The sequence below is a fragment of the Crotalus tigris genome, unplaced genomic scaffold (assembly GCF_016545835.1).
Source record: "Crotalus tigris isolate CLP2741 ecotype Arizona unplaced genomic scaffold, ASM1654583v1 scf7180000018862.1388955, whole genome shotgun sequence".
Taxonomy (NCBI): domain Eukaryota; kingdom Metazoa; phylum Chordata; class Lepidosauria; order Squamata; family Viperidae; genus Crotalus; species Crotalus tigris.
In genome coordinates this window covers 679,176-706,706 of record NW_024097242.1, presented here as the reverse complement: position 1 = coordinate 706,706, position 27,531 = coordinate 679,176, and the positions used below count along the sequence as shown (strand labels likewise).

Below are 27,531 nucleotides of genomic sequence, written 5' to 3'. Positions count from 1 at the left end.
TATGCAGGATTATGAATTATTTCAGGCTTGTGGAGTATTTTAACTGATAAGCACATGTTATTCTCAAAAAGGACACACAATTGCGTTGTTTACCAACTAGCCATAACATTTGCTTGTTGTTGTTTTAAACTGGCTCGTGATATCTAATAGGTGCTAAAATAAACAACATTAATTTGAGCTGACAAATTTGGGATTTTAGTGGGCATTATCAAGGGATTTGACAATAATTACTTTCTTCTCTTCCACACTTAACTATACATTATCACAAGGTCATGGTCCAAGGTTAATTACTATAATTCATTTGAACGGTTAAAAAGAAAGATGTCCAACCCTCACAGTCAGGCAAACAAGAAAATCTTGGTCCTGTACATTGTGGACATTCTGCTCTCACTTCAACAAGCTGCATCACCATGCTGACAAAAATTATGCATCCGGTTTTAAAGGGTAAATGAAGATTACAAAAAACTATTCTCTTACAATAAAAGGAAATGTCAGTACTAATGAGTCCTGCAATGAAGTTGAAAAGATACAGACAAATCAAATCTTTCCATAATTTAACACTGGATTCTGAGGTTGAATCGGTGTAATTCTATTGCAGTGGTTATCATACCTTTTCAAGCTGCGACCCCCAACTGGTAGTAAGTCGAGGAATACTCAACCGGTTGTAAGTCGAGGACTACTCAACTGCGTGCAGCACATTTGCAGACTGGGACTTTTGGCGGGCTCAGCAGGGCAGAGACAGCCTGGACAATTCCTATTGGCTTTTGAAAGCCAATAGAATTAGACTCTATTCAAGAGAGTCTATTCTATTGGCTTTCAAAAGCCAATAGAATAAAAGGGAGTAGCACAGCTAAGGAAAAGGGGGAAAAATGGCGGACTGCGTTAAATGGTTGTTCGACCCCAAATGGGGTCCCAACCCACAGGTTGAGAACCACTGTTCTATTGTGACTGCTACTTCTATTAGAGGCCAGGTCATCTTCAATAGTAATGAGTACTTTGTCAGTGATGGCTCCATGTTAATGGAAGTTACAAAGCATGAATTGCAATATGCTCTAATAAATTTGCAATTTTCCCTAATGTGCACTTTTTAGAAACACAAGTACTTTTAATATATCTGCAATTACTAGTAATCTATAACTGACTTTTGTTAATATCAAAAAGTTAGGTAGGATTAGAAATGGTTAGGAATTGGATGGGAGACCTGTTAGGAAATCCCAGAGCCACAGATTAGATTGGGATGTCAAAAAACATTAACATCCTGGATAAAGAAAATGCAATATATCTATATTGTTTCAATAAACATCATGGGTAAATTGGTAGGAATTGACATGGCGGAGTTTGCCAATCATGTGGTAGGTGTAACTAATCCAAGACACCCAATTAACCAGGAGGCAAATTGATAAGCTTGTTCATCATTCTCTTTCTTACCATACTTAAATGTTTTTTTATTTTAAGGATAGGTGGCCCATCCCCAAATATCTAGGTTGCCCTGTCTGGGACATATGAAGAGAAAATAAAGAACAAAAGATGGTGCTGTGCTGCATGCCAGGATTCCTTTTCAGGGTGAGTCTTTTTAAAACAAAACAAAACAAAACAAAACAAAACAAAACAAAAATATGGTCAGATGGGCAGTATTGAAGGTGTATATTTTATTTATTTATTTATGAGACTTATATACCGCTTTAAGTGCAAGCACTCTGTAAGCGGTGTACACCAGTAAGCAATGTATATATATATTTACATTGCCCCCAACAATCTGGGTCCTCATTTTACCTACCTCGGAAGGATGGAAGGCTGAGTCAACCTTGAGCCGGTGAGATTTGAACCGCTGACCTGCTGAACACAGTCAGCTAAAGTGGCCTGCAGTACTGCACTCTAACTGCTGCGCCACCTTGGTATATACTGCCCATGTCTTATTTATTTGTCATTTTATTGTTGAAAGTGTAATTCATGGAAGTGACTGTTCAGCACCTCGTGACCTACTGACTATAAGAGGACATTGAGGTGTTGGTAGAGTGCTAAAGATTTACTCTGTGTCCATTCTTTGTCTACTCTTCTGCCTGCTCTTTCTGTCTGACTGCTTCTTTTTACACACATACATGGAGCACACATTCTTTGATTGTCCACTTGATAAGATGCAGCTAGCTAAGTGCTAATCTTTGATTATCTTTATGATGTATTTCCTGTAAATACTGTACATCTTTCCATTATATTTAAAAAGTCCTTTCTTTAATTCTTGTTCAGGTCAGACTCCTATTCTCAGAATCATTCATGTGCACCAAAAGAATACTTCCACTTTCAACCTAGATAGAAATAGCAGTTCTTCAAATCTACAGCACGACTGACCCAGATTTTAAACTCAAGGCCTAAATTATGACGCAGGAGTCATCTGAGCACTACAGCCCCAGCACTCAAGATTTGACTAAAGCCAATTCCACAGCAAAGGTACTAACGTAATACAGTGCTTAATTTTTAGGTGCTGCTACTGCTGCTGAAAGCAAAAAATAAAAATAAAAATAGATTTTTGGTTTTTCTCTTGTGAAGGAAAATTACTAGCCTTGTTTTGAGTAGCAGAGTATGACTGTTTACAAACTCAGTGCTTGTTGAAATAGAAAAGCTGCTCCGATGAAGGAAAATGTGTAAGAGGTTGGAGAAGAAGGTTAATAGAGAAATGCAGTTTCCAGAAGACAATTAAGAGAAACTTACAGAAAAATCTTTTGTTGGAACACTCTCTCTGTTGCCCTGCCCTTGACACAGCTCACTGCCAAGGCAGAAAAGGCAACTGGTTCCTGAATTTGGAAATTTGTCCTCAGTGGGAAGAAAGGGAACCAGAGACTACACAAGAAAGAAGCTGCTTATTTAGTGAGCAGAGAAGATAGCCTGAATGAAGGAAGATCGATTACCGATGCAACAAATATATAAGCATGGCTTAAGCCAGTGATGGCGAACCTTTTAGAGACCGAGTGCCCAAACTGCAACCCAAATCCCACTTATTTATCGCAAAGTGCCAGGGCTGCATCAGCATTGTGGTGACCTCAGGGGGGGCGTGGTCCACTGGGTGGGTGTGACTGCAGTGATCATGGCAGACTGGGTGAGCATGGCCAGGGCCAGTCCCTCGCCATCTCCGGGGCATCCCCAGGGGGCCAATGCCGCTTGCTCGTTCACTTCCTGCCCTGTTGCTTCCAAACGCAACATGCTCGCTACTCTGGCGAACTCTGCTGGGGCAACAGCGTGCATGCCCATAGAGAGGGCTCTGAGAGCTGCCTCTGGCACATGTGCCATAGGTTCACCACCACTGGCTTAAACCCATGTCAAAATCTCTCAGACAGCGCAGGTGATTTGAATGACCCCCTCTTCCCTATTATGTTCACCTGGCCCACTAGAGCTGGAAGGCAGGACATGCTTCAGATCCCATCAATTATATATTGTCATCTGATGGGAACTACGAAAAAGGGCCTTCTTGGTGCTGTCCCCTTTTGTTATGGAACATCAACACTCTCCCCCTCCTGTTCCTTTTCCAAAAGGCCCTAAAAATGTGGCTTTGTCAGTAGGCCTGGGCACTGCAAATGAAAATAGAGCTGATCAAGAGGCTCATCTAATTGTATTGTTGCAGCCATGGGGGGGGGGGGGCGGAGCTTTAAAATTTTTAAGTACAGGTAGTCCTCGACTTATGACCACAACTGAACCCAAAATTTCTGTTAAGGAAGACAATTAAATCAATTTTGCCCCATTTTACGACCTTTCTTGCCACAGTGAATCACTCTCATGTCAAGTGAATCACTGCAGGTAGTAATGCAGTTGTTAAGTGAACCAAACTTCCCCATTGATTTTGCTTTTCAAAAGGTTGCAAAAGGCGATCACATTACCTGGGGACACAGCAACAGTCACAAGTATGAAGCATCTGAATTTTGATCACGTGACCATGGGAATGCCACAAAGGTCGTAAATGTGAAAAATTGTCATAATTCATTTTTTTCCAGTGCTATTGTAACTTTGAACAGTCATTAAATGAACTGTTGTAAGTCGAGGTCTACCTGTACTGTAAGGTGCCCGGAGTCACCTATGTGTGAGTTGAGTGGCTATATAAATTTGTGATAGGTAGGTAGGTAGATAGATAGATAGATAAATAGATAGGTAGGTAGGTAGGCAGGCAGGCAGGCAGGCAGGCAGACAGACAGATGAAGGAAGGAAGGAAGGAAGAAAGAAAAGAAAAAAGAAAAAAAAGGAAAAGAAAAGAAAAAAGAAAAAGAAAGGAGTGGTATGAAATGTCTGAAATGGTATAGGGTTTCTTGCCTGGTTGGACTATACCAGTGGTGGCGAACCTATGGCACGCATGCCAGAGGCGGCACTCAGAGCCCTCTCTGTGGGCACGCACGCCATGCCCCTGAGATGGCAACCGTCCCTCTTCAACCAGCCGCCTGCTAACTCGCCGAGGTCCCACATGGCCAGATGCATCCCAGAACCCATGTGCTTGCTGGCCTCTGTGTGCAGGGGCTGATGGTATCAGGCAGCAGCCACCCTGGCCCCTGCCTCACCTTGCCCTGTGACAATGGCACCCCCCCCCGCCTCGCCTTGCCTCACCTTACCCTGCAGAATGAGCCTCCTGCCCACTGCCCCACCTGTCAGAGACCCCCTGGATCTCCCCCAACCCTGCCCAGCCCCCACAGGTGTCCCTCCCCACGAGCAACATCAAGGTGATCACGCCCACCTTGGCCACATCCAACCAATCTGCCATGACCACCACAGCCACGCCCACCCTGTGGGCCATGACCACCTGGTACCCGGCAATAAATAAGTTGGTTTTGGGTTGCAGTTTGGACACTCGGTCTCTAAAAGGTTCGCCATCCCTGGACTAGACCTTCAAAGTCCTTCCAACTCTGTTATTCTATTTCAGGGGTGTCGAACTGCTGGCCCGTGGGCTGGTTGCATCATACGGAGGCTGCACCCCCAGCTCCGGCAATGCAAAAAAAAGTTGTGATATGTTACGACACGTCATGTGACACGGTGAGTTTGACACCCGTGTTCTATTTTATTCTAAAGAAAAGGAAAGTTCATGTGAAAATAAAACAGGGGAGGGGGAAGCACATTCCGACTTGGAAGATTTTGTTACATTTTAATAAAAGTGATTTTAGGACTATGAGACCTACCTTGCAGGGCTGACAGCTTGTATGGACACAATGGAGGCTGGAAAGAGACTAGGAGAGCAGTCTCCTTGCTTAGGCATTTCATTTTGAACATGACAGTTCTTGATTTGGACTGCTGAGGCTCCAAAGGGTCTTTTTTTGTGCTTTTGTTTTCAAATCCTGTCCCTGAATGTTCAAGGGATAAAGAGAATAAACTTCAAGTTCTCTGCACTGGATTTAGAGAATCCAGTGTTTGCTTTCTGTTACTCTCTAGTCAGCTCTCCACCTCTCTATTTACAAGGGTCTCTGCCATGGCTCTTTGCTCTAGAACAGGAGTCTCCAAACTTGGCAACCTTAACACTTGTGAACTCCAACTCCCAGAATTCCCTGGCCAGCATGGCACGGTCAGGGAATTCCGGAAGTTGAAGTCCACAAGTCTTAAAATTGCCAATTTTGGAGACCCTTGCTCTAAAGCAGTGTTTTTCAGCCTCCACAATCTTAAGTTGTGGCTGGCTAGGGCAGTGGTTCTCAACCTGTGGGTCGGGATCCCATTTGGGGTCGAACGACCATTTCATGGGGGTCGCCAAACAACGCAGTCCGCCATTTTTTCCCCCTTTTCCTTAGCTGTGCTACTCCCTTTTATTCTATTGGCTTTTGAAAGCCAATAGAATAGACTCTCTTGAATAGAGTCTAATTCTATTGGCTTTCAAAAGCCAATAGGAATTGTCCAGGCTGTCTCTGCCCTGCTGAGCCCACCAAAAGTCCCATTCTGCAAACGGTGCTGCACCAGTTGAGTAGTCCTCGACTTACGACCGGTTGAGTAGTCCTCGACTTATGACCGGTTGGGGGTCGTGGCATTAAAAAGGTTGAAAACCACTGGGCTAGGGAATTCTGGGAGTTGAAGTCCACATCTTAAAGTTGCTAAGGGTGAGCAATTCAGAGCTATTACCAATTCCTTACAAAATCTTGTCCTTGGCTGGGGGGAAGAGAAATGTTGCTGTGTTTTTTTTTTTTTATAGTTCAGCTATGAGTCAGCGGAACATCCTGATTTTGTTGGCTGAACTAAAACTTGAAATGTTCCCCCCCCCCAGGTTTTTCTGCAATTCTGCAATAAATGTATTGTTTAGAATATTACCCTTCATGGGCTTTGTCTGAGGTTCTCTGGAGACAACAGACGAAAACAACAGAATTGGAAGGAAGAATGGTTAGAAGCATGTGAAGGTAGACAAATGCTTTTGGATAACCTGTGCCCTTCTCAATATCCCTAACCCATATAGGTTCTGCTGATTTGAGCTGGAATCCAACACTATGTGGAGGACTAAAGTTCTTCACCACTCTCCATTCATCATCCTTCATATTTATGCCTGTTTGCTGGGATTTCCTTCTGAGTAAACTTGTTAGAATGATGTTATGATGCTTAAACTCAGGCTGTTGCTGACTGGTGAAATTCCCATATGATGTCAAGGGGAGGCAAGCTTTGGAGATACTGAAATAATATTTGTCGTTTTTTGCCCCCAAATATCGGATAATCAAGAAAGCAATGTCTTGGCTGAAGCAAACCAGAATTATTAATCATGACCTTAACTGAAATTTCCCTCAGTTTTTGCTGACACTGTCTTTCCCCAAAGACATGGGCACATTTTGGATATTGCAAAGTTTGGGCTGTAACGTTTTTTTCCCCTTGGGTGCTAGATTTTCAACTTTTCTAATTTGGAGAGGGCCACGACAGGCAAGTGTAGATATTACATCAATATCCTCTGCTATGTTTTGTGCGCTGTAAATACAGGTCTGCTTGACACTCCTAGGGGGATTTCAGTCCTTCCCATTTCCAGGCAATTATGATATGTAATAGAATTAGATTAAAGTTAATATAATGGCTAGCATAAATTACACAGAGGGGTGGTTACAGGCTACTGTACGTATCCAGTGAGAAACGGGTCACGAAGAGATGGTTCCTTTTGAGTGTTTAGAATATCCCAGACCTTTGATACTTTATGAAACTCATTTGTTGTGATCTGCTGCTAGCTCTTATCCGTCTTTAGGAATACTTGGAAATATAACATGTTGTTTATATCTCAAACATTGTATAGCAGAACAACATGAGGTATGGTCATAGCAAACAGGCCATTGTAGCAAATTAAATGATTTCACAGAAAATGTATGTTTGCTTTGCATATGTGGCTTAGGCCTGAGAGTATTTATACATAAATATCAGAAAGCAGGAACATAAATCTCAAAGATTTATGAAACTGATTGTACCAATAAAGGAGAATATTTGTAGCTCAGGGTTGAAATGAGGGATCTTTGGTGTTCTCTGAGCTTGATCATTTTCCTGCAGACATTTTATTACCAAACTAGGTAACATCATTACTATAGTGCTAGTAAGGAGTAATATAAGCTGAAACAAACCCCACTCTTTACTAGCACTAATGATATTACCTAGTTGGGGTAGTGAAATGTCTGTAAGAAAACAATCAAACCCAGAGAATACCAAGGACCCCTAAATTGATTGTTAATGAGAGGGGGGAGAGGGAGAGAGAGAGGGGGAGGGAGACAAGAGAGAGAATATTAAGGAGAGATACAAAGGGATGAGAGATTGTCAGTTCTGGATGGACCACTATTGGGTAGGTGACAAAAATGTATTGGAAGAGAAGGATGAAGGAAATGTAATGAGAATAAAAGTAGAATGAAAGCAGGACAAGAAAGCACAACTCTTGTTCTGTTGAGGGTCCTCCATCTCATGACAGAATTAATGAAAATGGACTCAGGGAAAGAGGATATGGGAATTAGAACAGTGAAAAGATTTGTGTGATACAAGTGTGTATGTGGAGTTTTGTAAAAAAAAAAAGCTGCTTATTGAAATGATGCATCAGAAGAGGCTTTTGATGATGAAAAACCGCATACAAGACATGGGTGCTAATGAAGGGAAATAAAGATTTTGCAAAATATCTATGAAGAATGAGTTGCAAATAATGTAGTTGATTAGCACAAACATATTTTGGAAATGAGTAAAAAGGACTACAGAAGGAGCCCAAAGAGAGTTAATGGAATTAAAAATAAGAGCAATCAGATGTTTTGGGATGAAATTGAAGTGATGGAAGGAGTACCGTATTTCAAAAATTTGTATAGGAATGATAAAAATTGCAGAAATACTAAAATATATGTGGCTTGTGCAACTGGCTGTGCAACTCATTTAACAGAAGTGAAAGTTGTTTCTGCACCTGATGAAAAATGCCTTTTTTCCATGTTACCAGTTCTCAATTTTTACAATACAATCAATTCTCTGCAATAATAAAATGAATTTTTACAACCTATCTGTGAATAAAATTAATGATTTCACTGAGTAGAGTGTTTAGGCCATAAATAAACGCACTATTTACGTTAATAATTAAATGTAAATTTATATATCATGTAAAAGAATCTTACAACTTCAGCCTTACAACTTCATAAACCTCATTGGAAATAAGCAATCGAAAAATCCTTGAAAAAATTTAAATAAATATTTTAATGGTAAGGGGGAAGTTACTTTTGCAATTTCCTGAAATCTAGCCATCATTTTCAAGACACACCCTATCATTTTATAAAAGCAATGGGAAAAAAAAGAAAATAAAAAGGTGTTTCTTTGATACAGATTAAATGTTCTTCAACTACTCTTAAATTAGTTGCAGTTTGCAAAAAAATGGCAGGTTGTAAATTAGTCGTGGCACCCTTTCTTCCAGCACCACACATTCACTACACTCTTTGTAAGCAATTTATTTACAGAGGAAGCATCAGATCAAATGGTCAGAGCTTTGAAAGGATCCAGATAAGTATCCTTTCTGAAAAGTAAATTCCAGAGTGCTAATTTTCCCACAAAGACTACTCAAACTTTATGAGGGATCTGGAACTTTCCGAGCATTCCTTTCCACAAAACATACTTTGCACTGAACTGGTTAAGCTACTTGAAAAACAGTGTGAGAGAGACACTTTTGGGCAACTCTCCACCCATTGGCTTGTGACACACACCACTTCGTGGTTATGACTCACATTGTACTATACTAAGGGAAGGGGTGCAAGGGTAAAAGCAAAAACTGTAAGGAGATGTAGATTTATCTAAGAAAGTGTTTGGCAGAATTCTGATTGAAAAGGTGCAAAAGATAGTAAGCAAAATTTGTGAAGGGTAGTTTATGTTGGGCAGACCAACGTTCTCTTTGGCAAGTTATTGAGGAATGTACAAATGTGAAAAAGAATATTTATTGTATATTAACCGATTCAAAAAAAATACTGGTATATAATAAAGTGAACAGGCTTTAAATGAATCGTATCTTTCATTTCTTAGGCCTATCACTTTCTACTTTTTCTGCACTACTTTTTCTTTTCTGTGTAAAACTACTTCTAGCCTGAATAGTGTGGTGGGTATGTATGCATGTTCATATCAATGTTTCTAAGTTTTTTCTTTAGTATTGCCAGGTATTAAGGAAACTCTTTATTTTATTTGGCTTCCTTTCAGTTTCTATTTTTATTTTAGGTTTAACCCTTTTGATATCTTCTCTCTTTAATATCACAAGAAATACAATTTATTTAAAAAGTTGACCCTCCCAAGACAATAGAAAACTCAGAAGATCCCTGTCTGGAATTTATAATAAAAAGCTGGAAAGCAAAAGGTACTTTGTAACTTTAGTGTTTTTTTTTTCAGTTATTTGTTATTTCCAATTATTTATTATTAGTTATTCAAAAAGTAAAATCCTTCTTTCTTATTCTGGAACAATTATAATTGTAATTATAACTGGTTATGTTGAATTTCTTTTCCTTTTCTTTCTAAATTTATCAACTTTGCACTCATAAGCTACTTTTTGTCTTTTTACTAGCATGCAGTATTTCTTATAGGAAAATTCCTGCCTGGGTGTTTTCAATCCTCCTTCTACTTCTTACTGACATCTTTTATTCCTTTTTTTATTTCAGTGTTGACTTTTAAAGACAATATACCAGACCATGTGCTCTGGCAGATGTGGACTCTTTTTTTCATCTAATGATCAGGTTAGTTTCCGAATTGGGAATTTTGATATGCATACAGTATATATCATATTAAAGACATCCTACTTTTTAACTTTTGATATATATAATATAAAGACTATTTAGCCAAGTCGAGAGTTGTTACAAGGGGATGCCTTTTTCTGTCCCAACAATCCTGTTGCAAATTAGTGGTTTCTTATTGTTAATGAAAACAGGGAAATGGCAATCTGCAGCAATTGTCCAGTTAAAAATTCTCTTGTGCAGTAGCTACCTAAACAATGGCAACAGGGCATCTCATGTGATTTAAAGCAATATATGACTGTAATTTGCTTACCTGGATACCAGTTTTACAGTGAGTGTGCATTTGCGTGTACATATGTTAAAATGCAAAACTACCGATGCTGTAGTTTTGGTTTTAGAAAGGCTGTTAGAGCTATTTCATTGATGGCTGTTCCCTATATGTTTGAAGAGAAGTGCATAAGCCTACTTTGAGCAATCTAAGTTGCCTTGAGTAATTGTATAAGTAGAAAGAATGGGTATAAATGTTAAAAATAGATGACAAATTAAAAAAAACCCTCCTGGAAAAGGTCTCCTCATTCTTATGTTTGCCTTGAGATAGGTAAACATATTCTTGTAAATAGAAAAGCTGGTAACAGTTATATGGGCAGGCATTCAGATAGGTACTTCCCTCCTCATTTAGAGATTGTTAATTAGCAATTTTGCAATCTTCAGTTCAGGAAGTAAATGCATCCAATAGTCATAATTATTGTCTGATCAGATTTTAGCCAAATTTGACAGACCAAGGTAGTATGTTGTCCTGTTAGTCAAGACCAAATCATGGTTTCCGTGTAAGATTTAGGGCAAAGGCTGAATATCCAACAAGTTAGTTTGTAGACCAGAATCCAAATTAGAATCAATATTAGAAAATCTTGCCTTTTGGAAGTATACTGCTTCAATTCTTGGATTTTGCTCTAGGTCAGCTTACCAGGATAATTCCGCCTCTTGGAACTGCATTGAACAAGTAAACTGGGAAGTTACAATCTCCTCTAAGTAACTGTCAGTAAGATCCAGGTGAAGGATAAGATACCACAGGCTGAGATGGTGGTTACAGAAATTGAAAAAATAAATATGTCAGTGGGGAGATTTGTTGTTTTAAAATCTTGACTCTACTCTGAAGATATCTTAACTAAGCATAAAATGAGTCATTGAATGAAAGAGAAGGATGATTGCATTCTCTCCACACTGCTTTTTTTAAAAATAATAATAATAATTATCTTCCATTCTTAGCAGAAGGCTGTAGCCTTAAGCAAGAGACTGTGGCTGAATCGGGATGAGGTGTCTTTAAAAATTCTAACAGGGAAAACCCTGCATTTTTGGGAAAGAGTCTCTGCTATCCTAAACATTGTCTGAACATTATATGGCTTATTAAAAAGAAGACAGATTCTTTTAAACCTTGGTAAAGTAGACAGGAAGTGATATGTATCCAAATCTATATGCTTGGAGTGACAGTTTAGGACAGGGGTCTTCAAACTTGGCCCTTTTATGACTTGTGGACTTCAACGCCCAGAATTCCTCAGCTAGCGTGCCTGGCTGATGAATTCTGGGAGTTGAAGTCCACAAGTCATAAAAGGGCCAAGTTTGAAGACCCCTGGTTTAGGAGCTTGCTTAGTACAGTTATTACTGCTTTCTGGTGTGTAAGATTCCTAGCAAAACAGGCTATTTAGAGCAGTGGTTCTCAACCTTTTTAATGCCGCGACCCCCAACTGGTCGTAAGTCAAAAACTACTCAACCGGTCGTAAGTCGAGGACTACTCAACTGGTGCAGCACCATTTGCAGAATGGGACTTTTGGTAGGCTCAGCAGGGCAGAGACAGCCTGGACAATTCCTATTGGCTTTTGAAAGCCAATAGAATTAGACTCTATTCAAGAGAGTCTATTCTATTGGCTTTCAAAAGCCAATAGAATAAAAGGGAGTAGCACAGCTAAGGAAAAGGGGGAAAAATGGCGGACTGCGTTGTTTGGCGACCCCCGTGAAATGGTTGTTCGACGCCAAATGGGGTCCCGACCCACAGATTGAGAACCACTGATTTAGAGAATAGACAGCAGAGCCCAGTTCTTCTGAAGTGCTCCAATGCCATAAGACTGATTTTTAGTAAAGGATCTAGCACTGTTAGGTATTGTGACATGGCAATTAGTAGCGCCCGGCAGCGTCTGAGTCTAAGACAACTTAGATTTGCTCAAAGCAGACTTATGCCCTTCTCTTCAACCTTGTTCTGTAGGGAGCAGCCATGATTGAAATAGCTCTAACAGCCTTTCTAAAACCAAACCTACAGTATCAGTATTTTGCATGTTAACATGCACACACACAAATGCACACTCACTGTAAAACTGGTATCCAGGTAAGCAAGCTGCAGACATATATATGGCTTTAAACCATGAGATGCCCCCTTGCCGTTGCTTAGGTAGGTACTGCACATGAGAAGTTTTAACTGGACAAAGTCTGAATACTTTCGCATTCCTATCAGACAATTGCTGCAGACTGCCATTTCCCTGACACAGAGTTTCCTTATCAAGTTGAGATTGGATGTTAATTAGGGAAATAAAAATGGCCACAATGGTGGAACCTGTAAGTAGATGAAGCTCTCCCAAAATCTTTGGGATGGCCTCTAAAGGGTTATGATCTTGTGATCTTTCTTAAACCTCATTTGGAGAGGAAGTAGAGTCTTCTTTTTTCAAGCTAGCAAGCTTGTTCTTAAGTAAAGGAGTACCTCACAGCTCTGTGACATTTTTTTTGTTGTCGTTTCCCTACCTTGTTTTCTTATTTCTTGTTTTTTGTTGCACTGTTGAATGCTGTCTGAGCTATTTCTCAGTCACTTCTTTCCTTTCTGAAAGTAATCTGCAATCTGTTTTAATTCTTGGTTTGACTCAGATTTTGCTTCCTTTGTCGTGGAATTCTCAGCTTGTACTATGTACTGCAGTTCCACTGCTCTTCATTCCCCCTTCCTCTTCTCTTTGCCAAAATCTCAGCTGATCCAGTTGACCCTTTTTCCTTGGCTTTAATCCATATTTGTGGCTCTGCTAGAAAGAGAGCTGATAGCCGCACACTGAGGAACATCCAATGGCTATAGAGTCATCTTTTAAAAACACCCCAAACTGCTTCCCATCTGGTGATTATCTAAATCAGGAGTGTCCAACACTGGCAACTTTAAGACTTGTGAACGTCAACTCCCAGAATTCCCCAGCCAGTGATGCCAAGGTTGGACACCCGTGATCTAATATAAGGGTCAGCAAACATTTTTTGGAAAGGACCAGTTCCTGCCCCGCCTCCACATCCACAGGCGCTGATTAAAATGCCAGCACTGCACAGAACAAACTATTATTTGGCCTGGAAACTTGGCTGAGACATGAGCCTGGTGATCTACCATACTCCCCTCGGGGCTGAATATCAAAAGGTTAGCACTGTAGCTTAATTGATTTAAAGCAAAGTACAGGGCTGGAGCCACACCTGGGCTTTCTGAGCAGCGCTCAAAAAGCTAAGCAGGGTCAGACCTAGTTAATAGATGAATGGAAGACCACCAGAGAAATCCGAAGGTTATATAGACTAGTTTGGAAAACTGAACATCCCCAAAGAAAGCAGTGGAAAACATTTTCATATTGTCCCTGTAGGTTTCTTGGCAACAAGACACCAGGAGGTAGCTCAGGGCATGCTTGGAAGGCTGGGCTGTCATGAGAGGCAGACCAATGTGCGGGCATTATGTGGGAGTTAAAATTGAGCAACTCTCAGATCCTGCTTGAGCACAATGGTCATTTCTGATTTCCTGTACACACCTACTTTTAGCAGCTCTTCTGTGCTAAATGTTCTTCTGCCCAGCTGAGCCTTCTTCTGCTTCCTTACATGTCATACTCAGAAGCAGAGGCATTTCCGAAGGTGGAAGAGACTCAAGAGTCCAAGGTCTGAGTCACAAACCAGACCCGAGGCACTCTTAATGCTGTTGTTAGGGCTATGATTCTCTGTGTCTCCCCCTGGATGGCTTTATCTCAATCCTTCTCCTCATCTTCTGATGGGTCCTCAGTTCAGGTGAAGAAATCACAGCATATGGCATAGATAGACTTAATCCTATTTGGCTTTCCAACCCTACTGTTATTTTCATTTTGAAGCAATGAGTTCCAATATCTCAGGGGCTGCCACAAAGAAGAGGGAGTCAAGCTATTCTTCAAAGCACGTGAAGGTATGACAAGAAGCAATGGATGGAAACTAATCAAGGAAAGAAGCAACCTAGAACTAAGGAGAAACTTCCTGACAGAACAATTAACCAGTGGAACAACCTGCCTCCAGAAGGAGTGAATGCTCCAACACTGGAAGTTTTTAAGAAGAGACTGGACAGCCATTTGTCTGAAATGGTATAGGGTTTCCTGCCTGAGCAGGGGGGGGGTTGGACTAGATGACCTCCAAGGTCCCTTCCAACTACTACTACTTCTTCTTCTTCTTCTTCTTCTTCTTCTTCTTCTTCTTCTTCTTCTTCTTCTTCTTCTTCTTCTTCTTCTTCTTATTATTATTATTATTATTATTATTATTATTATTATTATTATTATTATTATTATTATTATTATTCTACTGACCAGCTTTTGCCTCAATTCTCTCTAGAGGTTAAAAATAGAATAATTCATCCAGAAAGCATTGAGATTTCCAAAAAGATACTATAGCCTGTTAATTGTCATTTAAAATGTTACAGAAAATAGCATCATTATTTTCCACTGACAAGTTATAATCTAGCCTCCCCCATATCTTTTAAGACTACAATTCCCAGGTATTTATGCATCACATTATAGTCTCTGATTTACAAAGGCTGTGTGGCATGTCAGATTAGAAGGCAAAAAGATATTCTAGAGCGTACAGGGGTATCAGTGTAGCCAATGTCTACAGCTCCTTAATTCAAACCAGTTTTATTTTGGGATTGCACAGAACCCCTGCCAAGAACAGCTGCCAGAAACCCAGCATAAGCAGCAGCTGCCAGAAACCCAGCATTTTCAGGAATTAACAGCACTCTTATGTGCTCAAAAGCACTTCTGTTGCTTTTGAATACTGAATCTTATACTGTCATATAATATACCAAGAGAAGATGAACACACTATGTTCCCTTGCATCTTCCTGCCAAGAAAATATATATATGTGTGTGTGTGTGTGTGTGTATCTTGGTTTAAGGAATGTAGCAGTGATGTTGATGATGTAGCAATAGTAGTAAAAGTGGAAAGTTTTGTTTTGTTTTTTCCCAATGTAGGTTCTTTTACTTTGATGATCCCAAATGAGACTTGTTACTTGTTGGGACTTGTTACTTGTTACTCATTTACCACTTACATGTGGTACTCTCTAGCAGAGGCATTCCTACTGTTCTGGCCGGAGAATGGGAAGGGCCCTAAATTTGATGCTTTTATCCGTCTGCTGCCCAAAGCCACAGACCTGGTAGTGGGCCATCTAAAGTCATTATCATTAAGGAGGGAGTGAGGACATTTCAGGAGCAGATTCAAAAAAGGCAAGAGGGAAACCATAACTGCATGCCAAAGCCCTGCTTCTTTTGTGTGTATGTGTGTGTGGGGGGGCGCACATGAACGACACATGTAGAAAAGGCATTTGATCATATGGCTGCACCTGCCATCTTGTCTTTTTTGAACCTCCTCTGCAAGCATTCCTGAAAGGAGAGCTGTCAGAAATGACTTGGATTCATCTCCACAAAATGTTTTGTACCACGGGGTTGACAGCACTCTCTTCTGTTGGTGACAAGATGGCCGGTCTTGGCTTGGGAAGCTGAACTGCTCTGAACACAAGAGTTTTTCTGGCCATTCACCGTCGTGGGGCTGAAATCTCTGCCAAGCTGTTGAGTCTGTTGGAAGAAGTCTGCAAGGAGAAGCCAAATGACGCAGCACAGCCAGATGTGTATGTGTGTGTAGGTGGGAGCATTGTGTTCCCAAGCAGATCAGAAAGGGTGCTTCATCTGAAGCTCTTTCTGTCCCTCAACCCCTCTCTTCTCCAAATAGGAATAAATTATTTTGCACAAGCAAGACAAATTAACATAAGACCATCAGAACCATGCTCTACAATGCAGGGGATGGAGGAGAATTCTATGGTGAGCCGCAATTCTGTTTGCGGGGGGGGGAGGAAAATGGGGAGGAAATCAGAGCACACGTACAGTCAGATTAGCAGGCTAGAAGAGAGAACTCACAATTGTCCCAATTGATACATTTCCTAGATGCAGGCAATGTTTTTTTTTTTTTTATGAGAATAGCTTGAAAAAAAGTAGTTTTTTTTCCAGTTTTTCAGTTTCCAGTTTCAGTCGGAAAGAACATGTTCCTTCTAGTCTTTCCATAAGTCTTGAGGGAAAAAACGGCATCTAGTGTGAACACCCCAGGCCTGTCCAAGCCACCATGGTCTTTATTGCTGTTATTTTCATTACTTTTCAGGAACATTTCCTGCTCTAGTCTTTCTACTGCTTCTTCATGTCTCACACTGAAACATTTCAACCAGATAATTCTTGTAAGTAGTCAACCACGTGGTTTTGCCCATTCTGTCTTGCCAGGTCTAGCGGGCTGTGGCCCCATCTGTCCAGCTGATCAAATCGAGCCCCCCAGTGGTGCAGGATCATTAAGGTGTCCAGGAATCCCTCCTGGGCCAGGTCATGGGCTGGCGTTGCACCTGTGGAGGGGTCTGGCCGGTTGGGATCTGCTCCTCTCTGCAGCAGCAGCTCTGCCATTCTGGCGCTTCCCATCATCATAACCTGGAGGAGAGAAAAAGTAAAAAGCTGAGTTTTGACTGGGCATGCTCGTCCTCTATACATTTCAGCTCCCCTTTTGGCAACAGCCACCTTACCTAGACCGTAACACTCTAGTCTTAACTGGAATGACTCTCATTTCAAGGTTTGACTTTTTTTTAGTCTCCCTCCACCTTCACACATGCATATAGTCCCCAGAGCACAACCCTAGTCTTTGAAACAGAATGAACCATGAGTCATATCTTTGGTCTTAAAACCTGCAATGGGATAAAAGATTGGAAAGAGAGAAAGTGGTGGTCCTTTTTGGTTGAAAGAAGCACCTCAAATGGCAAGGGTGGGGTGGAAGACTATTCTGAACACTTGCAGGCAGCCACTGAAATTAAATTAATTCCAGGAAGCTGAGGTCCTGCGTCTATTAACAGCAATAGCATAACGCTATGTTAACCTCCATCTTTCCTTTTGATCTCGTTTCCAGCCTAGGTCATTTTGCACCCCAGAACTCTTTTCCAATGAAATAGAAAACACGATTGCCTAGTGGTTAACCAATTTCAGTTATGCCTTTTTGACAGAACTTAGCCATCTGCACAGTCATAGAGTGATTTGTTGGGCTTTTTAAGGCCCTGATAATTCCCCTAGGGCATGTTTAATGGTGCCTGTTTTATTCATAATTGCACATTCGTGATAGATTTATCTTTCCCTATTTCTGAATTTCAGAAAGTCACACTGCAATTTGTCCAAATGGAATGTCAGAACAGAAATTGACCCTCTGCCTAGATTAAGTTCATGGGAGGTCTTCAAATTGCAGAAGGAAGCCTTGACTTCATATCCACATCACAGGTGTTCCAGCATCCTGAATGGAATGCATTTCCCCACTGGCTAATGATGTGCTAATGGGACAACAACTAAGTCAGAAGAGAAAACCAGTCAGCATGCCTATCACCTCTAAGGACCTGCAAATCTGGCAATGGGTATTACATCAGAGGTAAGACAGATTAGTGATGTTGGCACAAGAAGGATTCGTTAATGCCTTATATCATTAGTGGAAAACTGATATGAGAAACTGCCAATAAGGAACTTGGAACCATGTTTCTTCTTTCCTTATTGCTGAAGAAAACCAGGGTGTCTAGTTTTGATACTAACATCATATCCTGTAAGAGAAAGGGATGTCTCTCCAGTTCCATCCTGGCTTGTCTGAATGTGCAACCATTTATTTCTTGCATTACACAAGGGTCAGTGTTTTTTTCTCCCCTTTGTCAATGGTTAAAACTCCCAGAAATAAATAGATTTGCCCCATTTTTCTCTGGCCCCCTTTCCCTTCCCTTGTCACTACGTTTAGTGGGGATCCATCTTTTTTCTTTCTTTTCCTCCAAAGTAATTTATCTGTAAAATGAGAGAGTTATTTTTCATTTATTGAAAGTGTGATACTGGGACAGCTGAGATATTTTCTGTCTAGGCTTTCTTTTGTGGTAGCGATGGTGGGTATTACTTTAAATTCAGGATCATCTTTTTTTGGGATAAATATATTTATGTTTCAAATATATTTAAAATAATTTAAAATTATTTCAATTCATCTGTAATTCTAGATCTCTTCCTAGTAGAGTTTAGTTTAGTTATAACACAAATAGCACAGCATAGCATAAATGACATACCATATGTTATTATAAAAAAAACCTATGTATTTTGGAAACAAAGAGCTTCCTCTTTCAATCAGACTTGAATGTATCAAATAGCAATTGATAAATTATCAAAAGATGAGCTGTCAGTTATATTTTATTCACCAAAACTAAAATATAATACCTAGGAATCTGAAATAAAGTGTATAACTCCTTTTTCTGATGGATGTGATTGGTTCATGACAGCCTTATTTGTTGGAAAACGTCTTTGAAAAGAACCAATCTGGGTTAGTAATAAAGTATTATACTGACACTGGGCAATCTCAGGGTCAAGTACACCCTTAGCCTGATCCAAACAATTCAAATAAATACAATTTATTTTTGGTTAGCACTGAGAACATCTGGCAGTTACATATTTCTTTCTGATGTTCAACCTAAACAGATTCTGTACACCCATCCTACCACTCCTTCAGGAAAAGCTCTAAAAATGGAGGAACACACAGACACACACAGACACACAGACACAGGAGAGAGAGAGAGATGGAGAGAGAGAGGGAGGGAGGGAAAGGGGGGGTTATCAAGGTCCCTATCATCCTTATGATTTTGGCCTCATGTTGCCTACAGGGCATACTTTACAAGGGTTGTTTTCTGTACTATCCAGAGTTCATATGTTATACTGTAATTTCAATATAAATTGAATAAGCACACACACACACACACACACATACAGGATGCTGAGAATGCAAGGCATTAGGCTAGAAGTTCACAGTCACAATGTATCACAATTAGGATACATTGTCATCAATTTTCTTCAATATTTCTTTTTCTTTAACTTGGGGGAGTGGTTGATGTTGATAATGGCTTCACAGAAATTAATAAAGACAATCAAGACACTTTGAAGGATATTCCCGTTAAGAAAGCAGATCCCGCCTGTTTGGATGGATCCTGCTCTCCTGTTCCTAAAGAATCTGGCTTGCAGTCTCTAGGAGATTCAAGTTAGCATTTGGAGGCTTAAATGACAGCTGTAGCCAGGAGCTCCTTTATCCAATCTAAGCTGATGTGCCAACTGCATCTCTCCTATTCCTGGAGAGATCAGATTTGCTCTGGGTAATGCATGCCTTAAAGACAGCCAGGTTTGTGCTGTGGTTAAAGGCACCAGATTAGAAAATAGGCAATAGGCAGACTGTGGAATTTTAGTTCTGCTTTAGGTAATTGGGGGCCACTCACTGTCTTTCAGCCTTAGGAAAAGAGTAGTGGCAAACAACTCCTGAAAATGTGGCCAAGAAGACTGTAGGGTCTTGTCAAATCTGTCACCTGGAGTTAAAGTGGCTCCAAAGTAAATACACCAATGCTTGCCTTAGAGTCTATCTCCACTACTGTGTGAAGACACTGTCCTCTCTGTTTCCTATCATTGCAGTCTCCCTGGTAGTCGGTGGAAAGAAGCATGTGTGAAAGATTTTACACATTTCATATCTAGCCTTAAACTTGTGGGCTTAAGGGGGAAAATACCAATGTAGCAAGGAATGCTTAAATATGTCTCCTTTTCAGGTGGGTGTGGATGTAGTCAATGTCATGGCAACAGATGGGGGGGGGGAAAGGTGTTGTACTAAGTTTGTGCTTGTACTCAGCTGCAAGTGAGAAATGCCCTTAGTTCAATCTTATCAGATTGTTGCAATGTGTATCACAATATCTGGGGTTACTTCATCATAGTATTCAGAAGCCACAACTGGTACAAAATGCAGAATGCAGAAATTATTAATGGGCACATGGCCCAAATAATTACTGATCCTAAAAGGATTGGACGAACTATCAGTCAGCCTCCAGGCACAATTCAGTGTTAGTGACGCACATCAGAGTCCTATAGAAAACAGATAATGCCAGATGAAATAAGAGGCTACCTCCTTCCAAGGTTATTCATTTCCCTAACCCTTTCTCTAGAATAGATCACAACTGTGGCAGAGGAATTCTTGGTGTGACAAGAGAAATTGCTTTTCTGAGTCCCTGTCTCACCTATGGAATTCCCTGCCACAAAAGGCCAATCTGGTTGCTATTTTAATGATTGGATAAAAGTTTTCTCTTTGGGAAGAGCACAGACCACAGCACAGCTTATGCAAAATGTTACTTGAAGACGTTATCCTGTACGGGGCCTGCTCTTATTTTACAATATTTACTAGGTAAGCCTATTGTTAATCTCATTTTTTATTTCTCATTAATCCAGAATTTAATTTCAAGATCGAACTGAACCTTGTCCTGCTTTAAATAGCGGCTGGCCACCCTCAGCGATGCCTATGCATTAAAAATGTAGGGCGTACATTCACAAAAAAACATCATCTTGCCAAGTCCTGGACTGTTCTAGGATTGTTGCAAATATGGAAAGGTGGCTATAATTATTTCACTTGCTGCGGGTTCATTTTTATTGCTTATCTAAGGCCAGGAATAAGGTGACTTATGAATTCTTCTGTGTGGGTGCCCGATATGCTCTAACTGTGTTGCTTCATTTCAGGGAACAATTGTCCCTGCTCTAAGAAAATAGGAAAAAAAATAAGCGGCCTCCAGAATTGGCATCACAGAGAAGGCCCTTTCAAGAGAACCAGACAGGAGATAGTTGAAAAAGCAGTCGGCAGTTTGAGGTTTGGGAAAAGGTGTGGAGAGAGTAGAGATGAAAAGGCAGCAGGAGAATTATGAGTCAACAAAAAACAGACTAATTGGCCCACAGGCCGAGAGTGAAATGGGACCGGGCACAGAGCCATCCTTTTATCAAGATCAAATATTGACATTTAATGTTATAAAAGACTGATGCGTCTACAGAAAGTCTCAATAATAAGATGCCGCGCGTCTCTCTAAAATCTAAATGCAAAAGGGAAGCCGGATGGGCCAATACATTTTTTTGTCAAAGCGATTTGCGAAGACCGCTGGGAAACGGAGCCCATCCAAGTAACCACTTAACTCGAACCAGGCGGTTGTTTTTATTGAAGTGTGACCGCGCTGGTACTCCGATCGATGGCTTGCCCGGCCCGTCGTGCGTGCTGAGTCGTCTTGCATTTCAGCAAAACCGCGCCAAGGAAGCAATCGGACAGGACCAATCGCAAAGCCGTAGAGCAGGGGTAGGCAACCTTGGCTCTTTTATGACTCGTTGGACTTCAACTCCCAGAATTCCTGAGCCAGCCATGCTGAGGAGAAAGGGAGAGGTTTCCATGCTTAGCCATGGCTGGCTCAGGAATTCTGGGAGTTGAAGTCCAGCGAGTCATAAAAGAGCCAAGGTTGCCTACCCCTGCCGTAGAGTATCCGAAAAAGGGAGCGCTACATCTTCTGAAGGAGCAAAAGCCACGCGCGAAAACCGCGAAGGGAAGACAACGTTTGCTCCAGCGACCGGTGCCGTAGCCTAGCGTGTATAATTGGACTTAAGAGACTACAGGCTAAAATGGCGCTTAATCCGCTCCAGGGACTTGAAAGGAAAGCAGGTCGGGAGAACTTAGCCCCACGTGAAAGATACGGCTGCAGTTTGCAAGAACGGTTTTATCCAAAGTTTAAGTGAGAGAAAGCAAGCTCCTTTACGCGCAAGTAACAAGATTCAGGAAGTCCCTTTCGGTACCTCGCTCGTCCTAATGTAAACTTTAATAGTAGTACTAAGCAGGGATGGTGACCCCCATATTGGTTGAGGACGATGGGCATTACGGTCCAATGAGATCAGAAGGCGATATTTAAAGGCAGATACCCACGTGCAGCGAGTTCATGGACACCCTGCCTTATCGCAAGCACAATACCGTATCATCCCACGTATAATATCCGTCGGTTTAAACACGGCCTCCCAAAACCATGTTTTGTTTTGCTCTCAGTACCCTAACCCTAACCCCATAATCGTATCGGTATCTGCTGTTTGTTTGGTAACGGTCTACTCACATCGCCGAGTAGATAAAACAACGAGACACAATCTAATGGAAGGGAAGCATTAACTCCCATTGCCATGAAACAGGAAAACGGGAATACTGTACGTTTCTTGAAGCAACAGCGCTGATCGGAAGATCAGGGGGAAAAACCCCTCTGAACCAGCAGCGCTTCCAGACTCAAACTCTTTGCAGTTACTACCAAGATCGCCGTCTCTAGTTTGCCTTTGTCTGCAAATTCTCGAAGACATTTCAAGCTTTGAGTTGGCGAAAGCTGCTCGGGGGGGGGGGATAACTTTATCTAAAACTCTTAATAGGATTTCCCCCCCCCCGTTTGTTTTGGGAAACGTTTCTCTAATTAGCTCAAATTCTTTAAAAAAGCAAACTTTTTCCTTTTTTTCCCCCCCGGGAGGGGTAACGGTGTAGAGTAGACCGTATCCGTTGCAGAGCGATATCAAAGTCCTTGTCTATATTTGCGTCTCGGTCTTTCCAACTTAAGGCGGGCGGCGCAACCGGGGAAACGGACGCCGAGTAGAATCGTCGAGGCAAGAAACGTGGTGAACTTTTGGAAGCACAGAGACCTGTCAGACACACGATTTCTCGAAAATAATTTCCGTCTAGGCTTCATAGGTAATTTCCACCTGAGGAGTTCCTACCTTGCTTATTTAACGTTCAGGCATACCGCGTAAATGAGACAACATTCCTGCACTTTCGGTTTCCAGTAGGCATCAATAAAGAGACATAATCACCCCATTTAAGGGTCCTTATTTTTTTTTCTGGATCGCCTTAGCAGGTAGACTCAGGATCGCGCCACAGCTTGGAGGGAAACTTCTCGAGAGACGAAAAATTGGCTTGTGCCACCCAGTCAGTACCGCACCTGGATGACTATATTTCTTTATTTCTTCGCCTTCAAAGGGACATTTAACGACCCGCGATCTCCGCAATTCTTGGGAATAGAAATCTCAGTATTTAATGGGGGGGGGGGAGGGGGGGAGAAGGCCGCCGTGGATCTCCAAGGCAGTGAAATAGTGCCCTAAAACCCGAGTTTATAAATCCACAAAGTTCTCCGTGCGAACAGGATCGTAAAGGAAAAATAAAGGAAAATCACCCTCCGAGACACCCTTTACCTCGTCATGCCCCCCCCCCCACGTTAAATCTGTTTGCTGCAGTTCGGTACAGGAGTAGATGAATATGGGATTTGTAACTAGTTCCAGGTTTTAGTAATGTGGATTGTTTTATAATAATGCTTGATTATCGAGGAGGGATTCGAATCAGTTAAAGAATAAAGCGAGAAATAGCCTTGCGTTGTTCGGCTCGAACGCAACCACTTTTTTAAAAAAACAAACAAATAAATCAGACCACCCAGCCTTGAGAAGGGAATATATCCTCTGATGTGAACCTCTGAAAAAAAAATGTATTATGTTTTTTTCCCTGGCCTATGACGATTTTTATTTTTCACATTTTTGAACTGCCCATTTCACTCAGGGAGGAACTCTGGGCGGTATACAATAAAATGTCAAAATATAAAAACACCCTGTAAAAATTAAAAATGTAGAAAGAGGCAAGGATGATTAAACCTCGTTAAAATTAGTTAAAAAGGTGATATATTTTATATATCTATAAATCTATATATTACATCTATTATATATCTAGAAACATGTATATGTATATGCTTTTTGCTTTTGAAATGTACATATTGCCCTTCTACTTTATTTCCCTTTTACAAGATATCTTATGTTCCTCATATAAAATATCTAATTTGATCAACTGGCAAAAATGAATTAGACTATACTAGCTCGTGACTGGTATATCCTTCTTGTGAAATAGTTTTAATAATTATTTGGTAAAACGGATGGGGGGAGAAAAATATTTAATATTTCCTCTTTTTTTTATTCCTGCCCTTTATTTTCTTACTTGAATCCACAAGAGAGGAAATATATACATAATGCTGAACAATGTTGATTTAAGTTTGTGGATATAGTCTCCTCCCTGGTCAGGGCTTGGACAAATGTTTCTCCTCAAATTTGAAGCAGTATCCTACTGTCTTCCCCGAAGGGGGTAAAAAAAAAAAAAGAGAAAAACAATAAATATCCTATATACAGTCCTAAACAGAACTTCTGCTTCATCTATTTAGGAGCAGCGTATAGTGTGCTTTCAGGGCTGCTGACTCGGCACAGTAGCCATTCCTGTGGTTCCTGAATTAATTATACAATCCAGATGACTTTTAAGTGGCAGCCAAACGCTACCGAGGGACTGCGCGTGTGGAAGAGTGGGTAGCAGGGAGACACGGGGAAAGGAATGGAGAGGTCGACAGACTTCTCAGGGTTCCTAAAGGTCCCTCTTGGGCTGCAAGCTCTTTACGCTGAGCCCGGAACCTGAGTAAAACAGCTTTCGAGTTAAGCTCGAGGCGTCTATATACCCCGATCAGTGTGACAGGGCTGCAGTTTTTGAGCAACCGCGGTGGAAACAGACACCAGAAGGCAAGTCCTCCCCCCCGCCATGACTTCACGGTAGACCCTCAAAGCCAAGAAATGTTTGAAGCCCAGCATGCTGAGCGACTAGTCAGTGGAAACTGCAGCCCCCTCCTCCTTTTATAGGTCCAAGAAGGTCCCACCTGAATCGGAGTCCGGCCGAAGCCGTTGATGGCATTGGGGTCCGCCCCGCTCTCCAGCAGCCCCGCGACTGTCTCCAAATCTCCGCGGGCAGCAGCGTTGGCCAGCTGATTCGCCTGACAGTTGTCTCTATTTGGCGCTTCCATGTTTGATTCAGCGGTGTCTCTAGGGCGAGCGCCAAGTCGGTGCATCTGCCAGCCGGCGGGTCCGTCTTTTTCCCAGTCCTGCAAGGATTCACGAGCCAGACTTTGGCTTCCTCTTCGTCGTCCCCTTCGGACAATTTCCTCCCCTAGGAGGTCGCCGTCGTCTTCGCCTGTTTTTTTCCACCGATCTTCCTTTCCTTTCTTAAACGCAACAGCGAGAAAGGCTGCCGGATTTCATCGGCTGAAATTTAATTCTCCGGGGCACGACCGTCTGAAGACTTCCACTAGCGCCCTCGCTCGGTAGCTAGGGAAACAGGCGGCGACTGAGCTGCGGGGGCGCATGCGCTCGGTAAATGCCGGCGGCTGCTGTCGAACTTCGCGGAGAATGCTGGAATCCCTGTCCTGAATGGAACCTCCGCCCTTCGGTGCGTCTTTAGAGCTGCTCTGTGTTGCGCGCGGAATGTGGGGCAGAATTCTGGATTCGGGGATTCTGCTTCTTCCTATTGGGCGATGGTTTTGAGCGCGGCTGGGAAAAGGCCCCTTGCGTGACGTAAGACGTAGAAGACCCGTCTCTGTTATTAAATAACAAAATAAAGACACTTTGGCACCTTTGCTCAGAAGTTAAATCGGCCTATGCTTTTTCCGACTTGTGTGCGGTTGTTGCCCAGTTAATTGGGCAGAAAATGGGTTAGAGCAGTGCGCTCCCTTATGGTTAGAAATGGTACAGTCCACAACACCACCCTGAAGCCTATGAGCAACCCGTCTTGGAGGCTTTGGCTACCTGCGTATGTTTACGAGTGTGCCCGCGGATATATGTGCACGCCCTGCTTCCTTTGTCTCCCAAACGCTAAGTGCAATTTGATGCCGGGCTGTCGAGGGTTAAATTCATTCAGTCCGACTTTAAGCTGAAAAGGAATGGCAAAGACCCATTTCATGGGGGGGGGGGAGACAGGCGAGCTAGCAGCAGACAGACGATTTGATGCTATTTCGCATAGGTTCAATAGCGAGTTCGTCATTTTTTTTTTTTTTTTTTTTTTTGTAGCGGGCTGTGACCGAGTTCACGCAGGCTGCTAGAATAGGCTGTGTCGCGTGTGATAGGAGAACCCAACCTTTGGCTTGATATATTGGGTGAATCTGTTCAAAATGGGGAGGGGAAGGATTTGGGGGGGGGGGTTTCAGGCAGAGCACTTAAGTCAGGGGTCTTCAAACTTGGCTCTTTTATGACTTGTGGGCTTCAACTCCCAGAATTCCTCAGCCAGGCATGCTGACTGAGAAATTCTGGGAGTTGAAGTCCACAAGTCATAAAAGAGCCAAGTTTGAAGACCCCTCCTGACTTAAGTTAATTCTGTTTTGTGTGCCTGGGAATAGCATGACATATTTATGTTTTGTATGGGAAAGAGTCTGTTGTGAACATAGGTAGCTCCCTCAGAAATACATCCCAATTTAACGGGTCCGTCTTCGGGTGCATTCCAGTAGGAACACCTGAAGTACCCCAAAGCATGTGATTCAGAGATCAAATAGAGCAGTCCCACACAGTTCCCACCCTTCCCCACTCTTCAATCCACCCTCTGGAGCACAGAGATAGTTTGCACAAACAGTCATTTATAAGCCCATCCAAATAAGAAAAACATTAACATTACCATTGCAACAGCTAGCCAGTTCTAGAGAGACATTCTTGGATTCCTTAGAGTTTGATGGTCCACTGTGGAAACAAGGATATAAACAAACTCGCTTTTCTAATGACCTCATCATCTCTGCAGGCTCCAGTCTGAACGTTTGTTTTCAAGGGACCAAATTTGGACTTCCTGTTATATCTATAAGAAGGATCTCAGGACAAGTCCAGGCTTGCTGTGCTGATGAACTTCATAGTCAGCCATCTGTCTGGAGCTGTCAGATGACTATAAATATACAGCATAACCTTTCATTGGGACTGTTTAAGCTGTTTTTTTAGGGAACATTTTTATTTATTTTCATTTTGGCCAAAGACTATGCTTCTTTTAGAGATAATGTTTTGGGACAGGTGTATGTGACAAAACTGTGCAGGGGTATAACCAGAGCCCAAATGGAGTGGAATGGAATAACTGGGGTATTTTTCCCTCTCTTCCTCTGTTTAGCAGAGTGCAGAGGGAAAGACTCATTCAGATTAATGCTTTGCTCAGTTTCATTAAAACTGTCATCAATACCTCCCCACACAATAATAGCCTTTAAAATAAAAGTTAAGGGCCCCTTCACTCTCTCTCTCTTTTAGATATATCCTACTGTGGGAAGTCACCCCCCCCCAGAGAAAGAAATATTTTTGGAAATATTTAAAAGGCAGAATATATTTCCCTAAAGGATTTTAAAAGCAGAAACCAACCCCGCCCCCAAGTCTCCTTGTCCCAAACAGAAACCAAGTCTGCAG

At 41.8% G+C, this 27,531-nt stretch overlaps 1 protein-coding gene and 3 long non-coding RNA genes across 8 annotated transcripts in view; 3 read left to right on the top strand and 1 right to left on the bottom strand.

The window, feature by feature from the left end:
* The first annotated feature begins 881 nt into the window (after positions 1–881).
* On the top strand, positions 882–4,955 carry LOC120314196. Its single transcript, XR_005558367.1, has 3 exons — positions 882–1,563; positions 2,245–2,445; positions 4,895–4,955. It is a non-coding gene; the product is annotated as an uncharacterized LOC120314196 (long non-coding RNA).
* On the top strand, positions 4,947–21,598 carry LOC120314195. Of its 5 annotated transcripts, none has more exons than XR_005558364.1 (4): positions 4,947–5,004; positions 6,401–10,139; positions 16,687–16,900; positions 17,593–18,714. It is a non-coding gene; the product is annotated as an uncharacterized LOC120314195 (long non-coding RNA). The 5 variants fall into 5 exon arrangements; XR_005558366.1 differs by lacking the exon at positions 4,947–5,004 and adding an exon at positions 20,710–21,598 and having other exon boundaries at positions 5,978–10,139; positions 17,593–17,860; XR_005558365.1 differs by lacking the exon at positions 4,947–5,004 and having other exon boundaries at positions 5,978–9,766; positions 10,065–10,139.
* Positions 14,799–26,182, bottom strand: LOC120314194 (cyclin-dependent kinase 4 inhibitor B-like). The gene is made up of 2 exons (XM_039357040.1): positions 24,990–26,182; positions 14,799–16,884 (listed from the first exon to the last, which is right to left on the bottom strand). Exons 1-2 carry the CDS (start codon positions 25,176–25,178, stop codon positions 16,627–16,629), a joined length of 447 nt encoding a protein of 148 aa, XP_039212974.1. The 5' UTR covers positions 25,179–26,182; the 3' UTR covers positions 14,799–16,626.
* Positions 25,432–27,531, top strand: part of LOC120314197 — a 67,866-nt gene continuing 65,766 nt past the window's right edge. The window contains exon 1 of the long non-coding RNA XR_005558370.1: positions 25,432–25,555. This is a non-coding gene — a long non-coding RNA (uncharacterized LOC120314197). The remainder of the gene's footprint in view (positions 25,556–27,531) is intronic.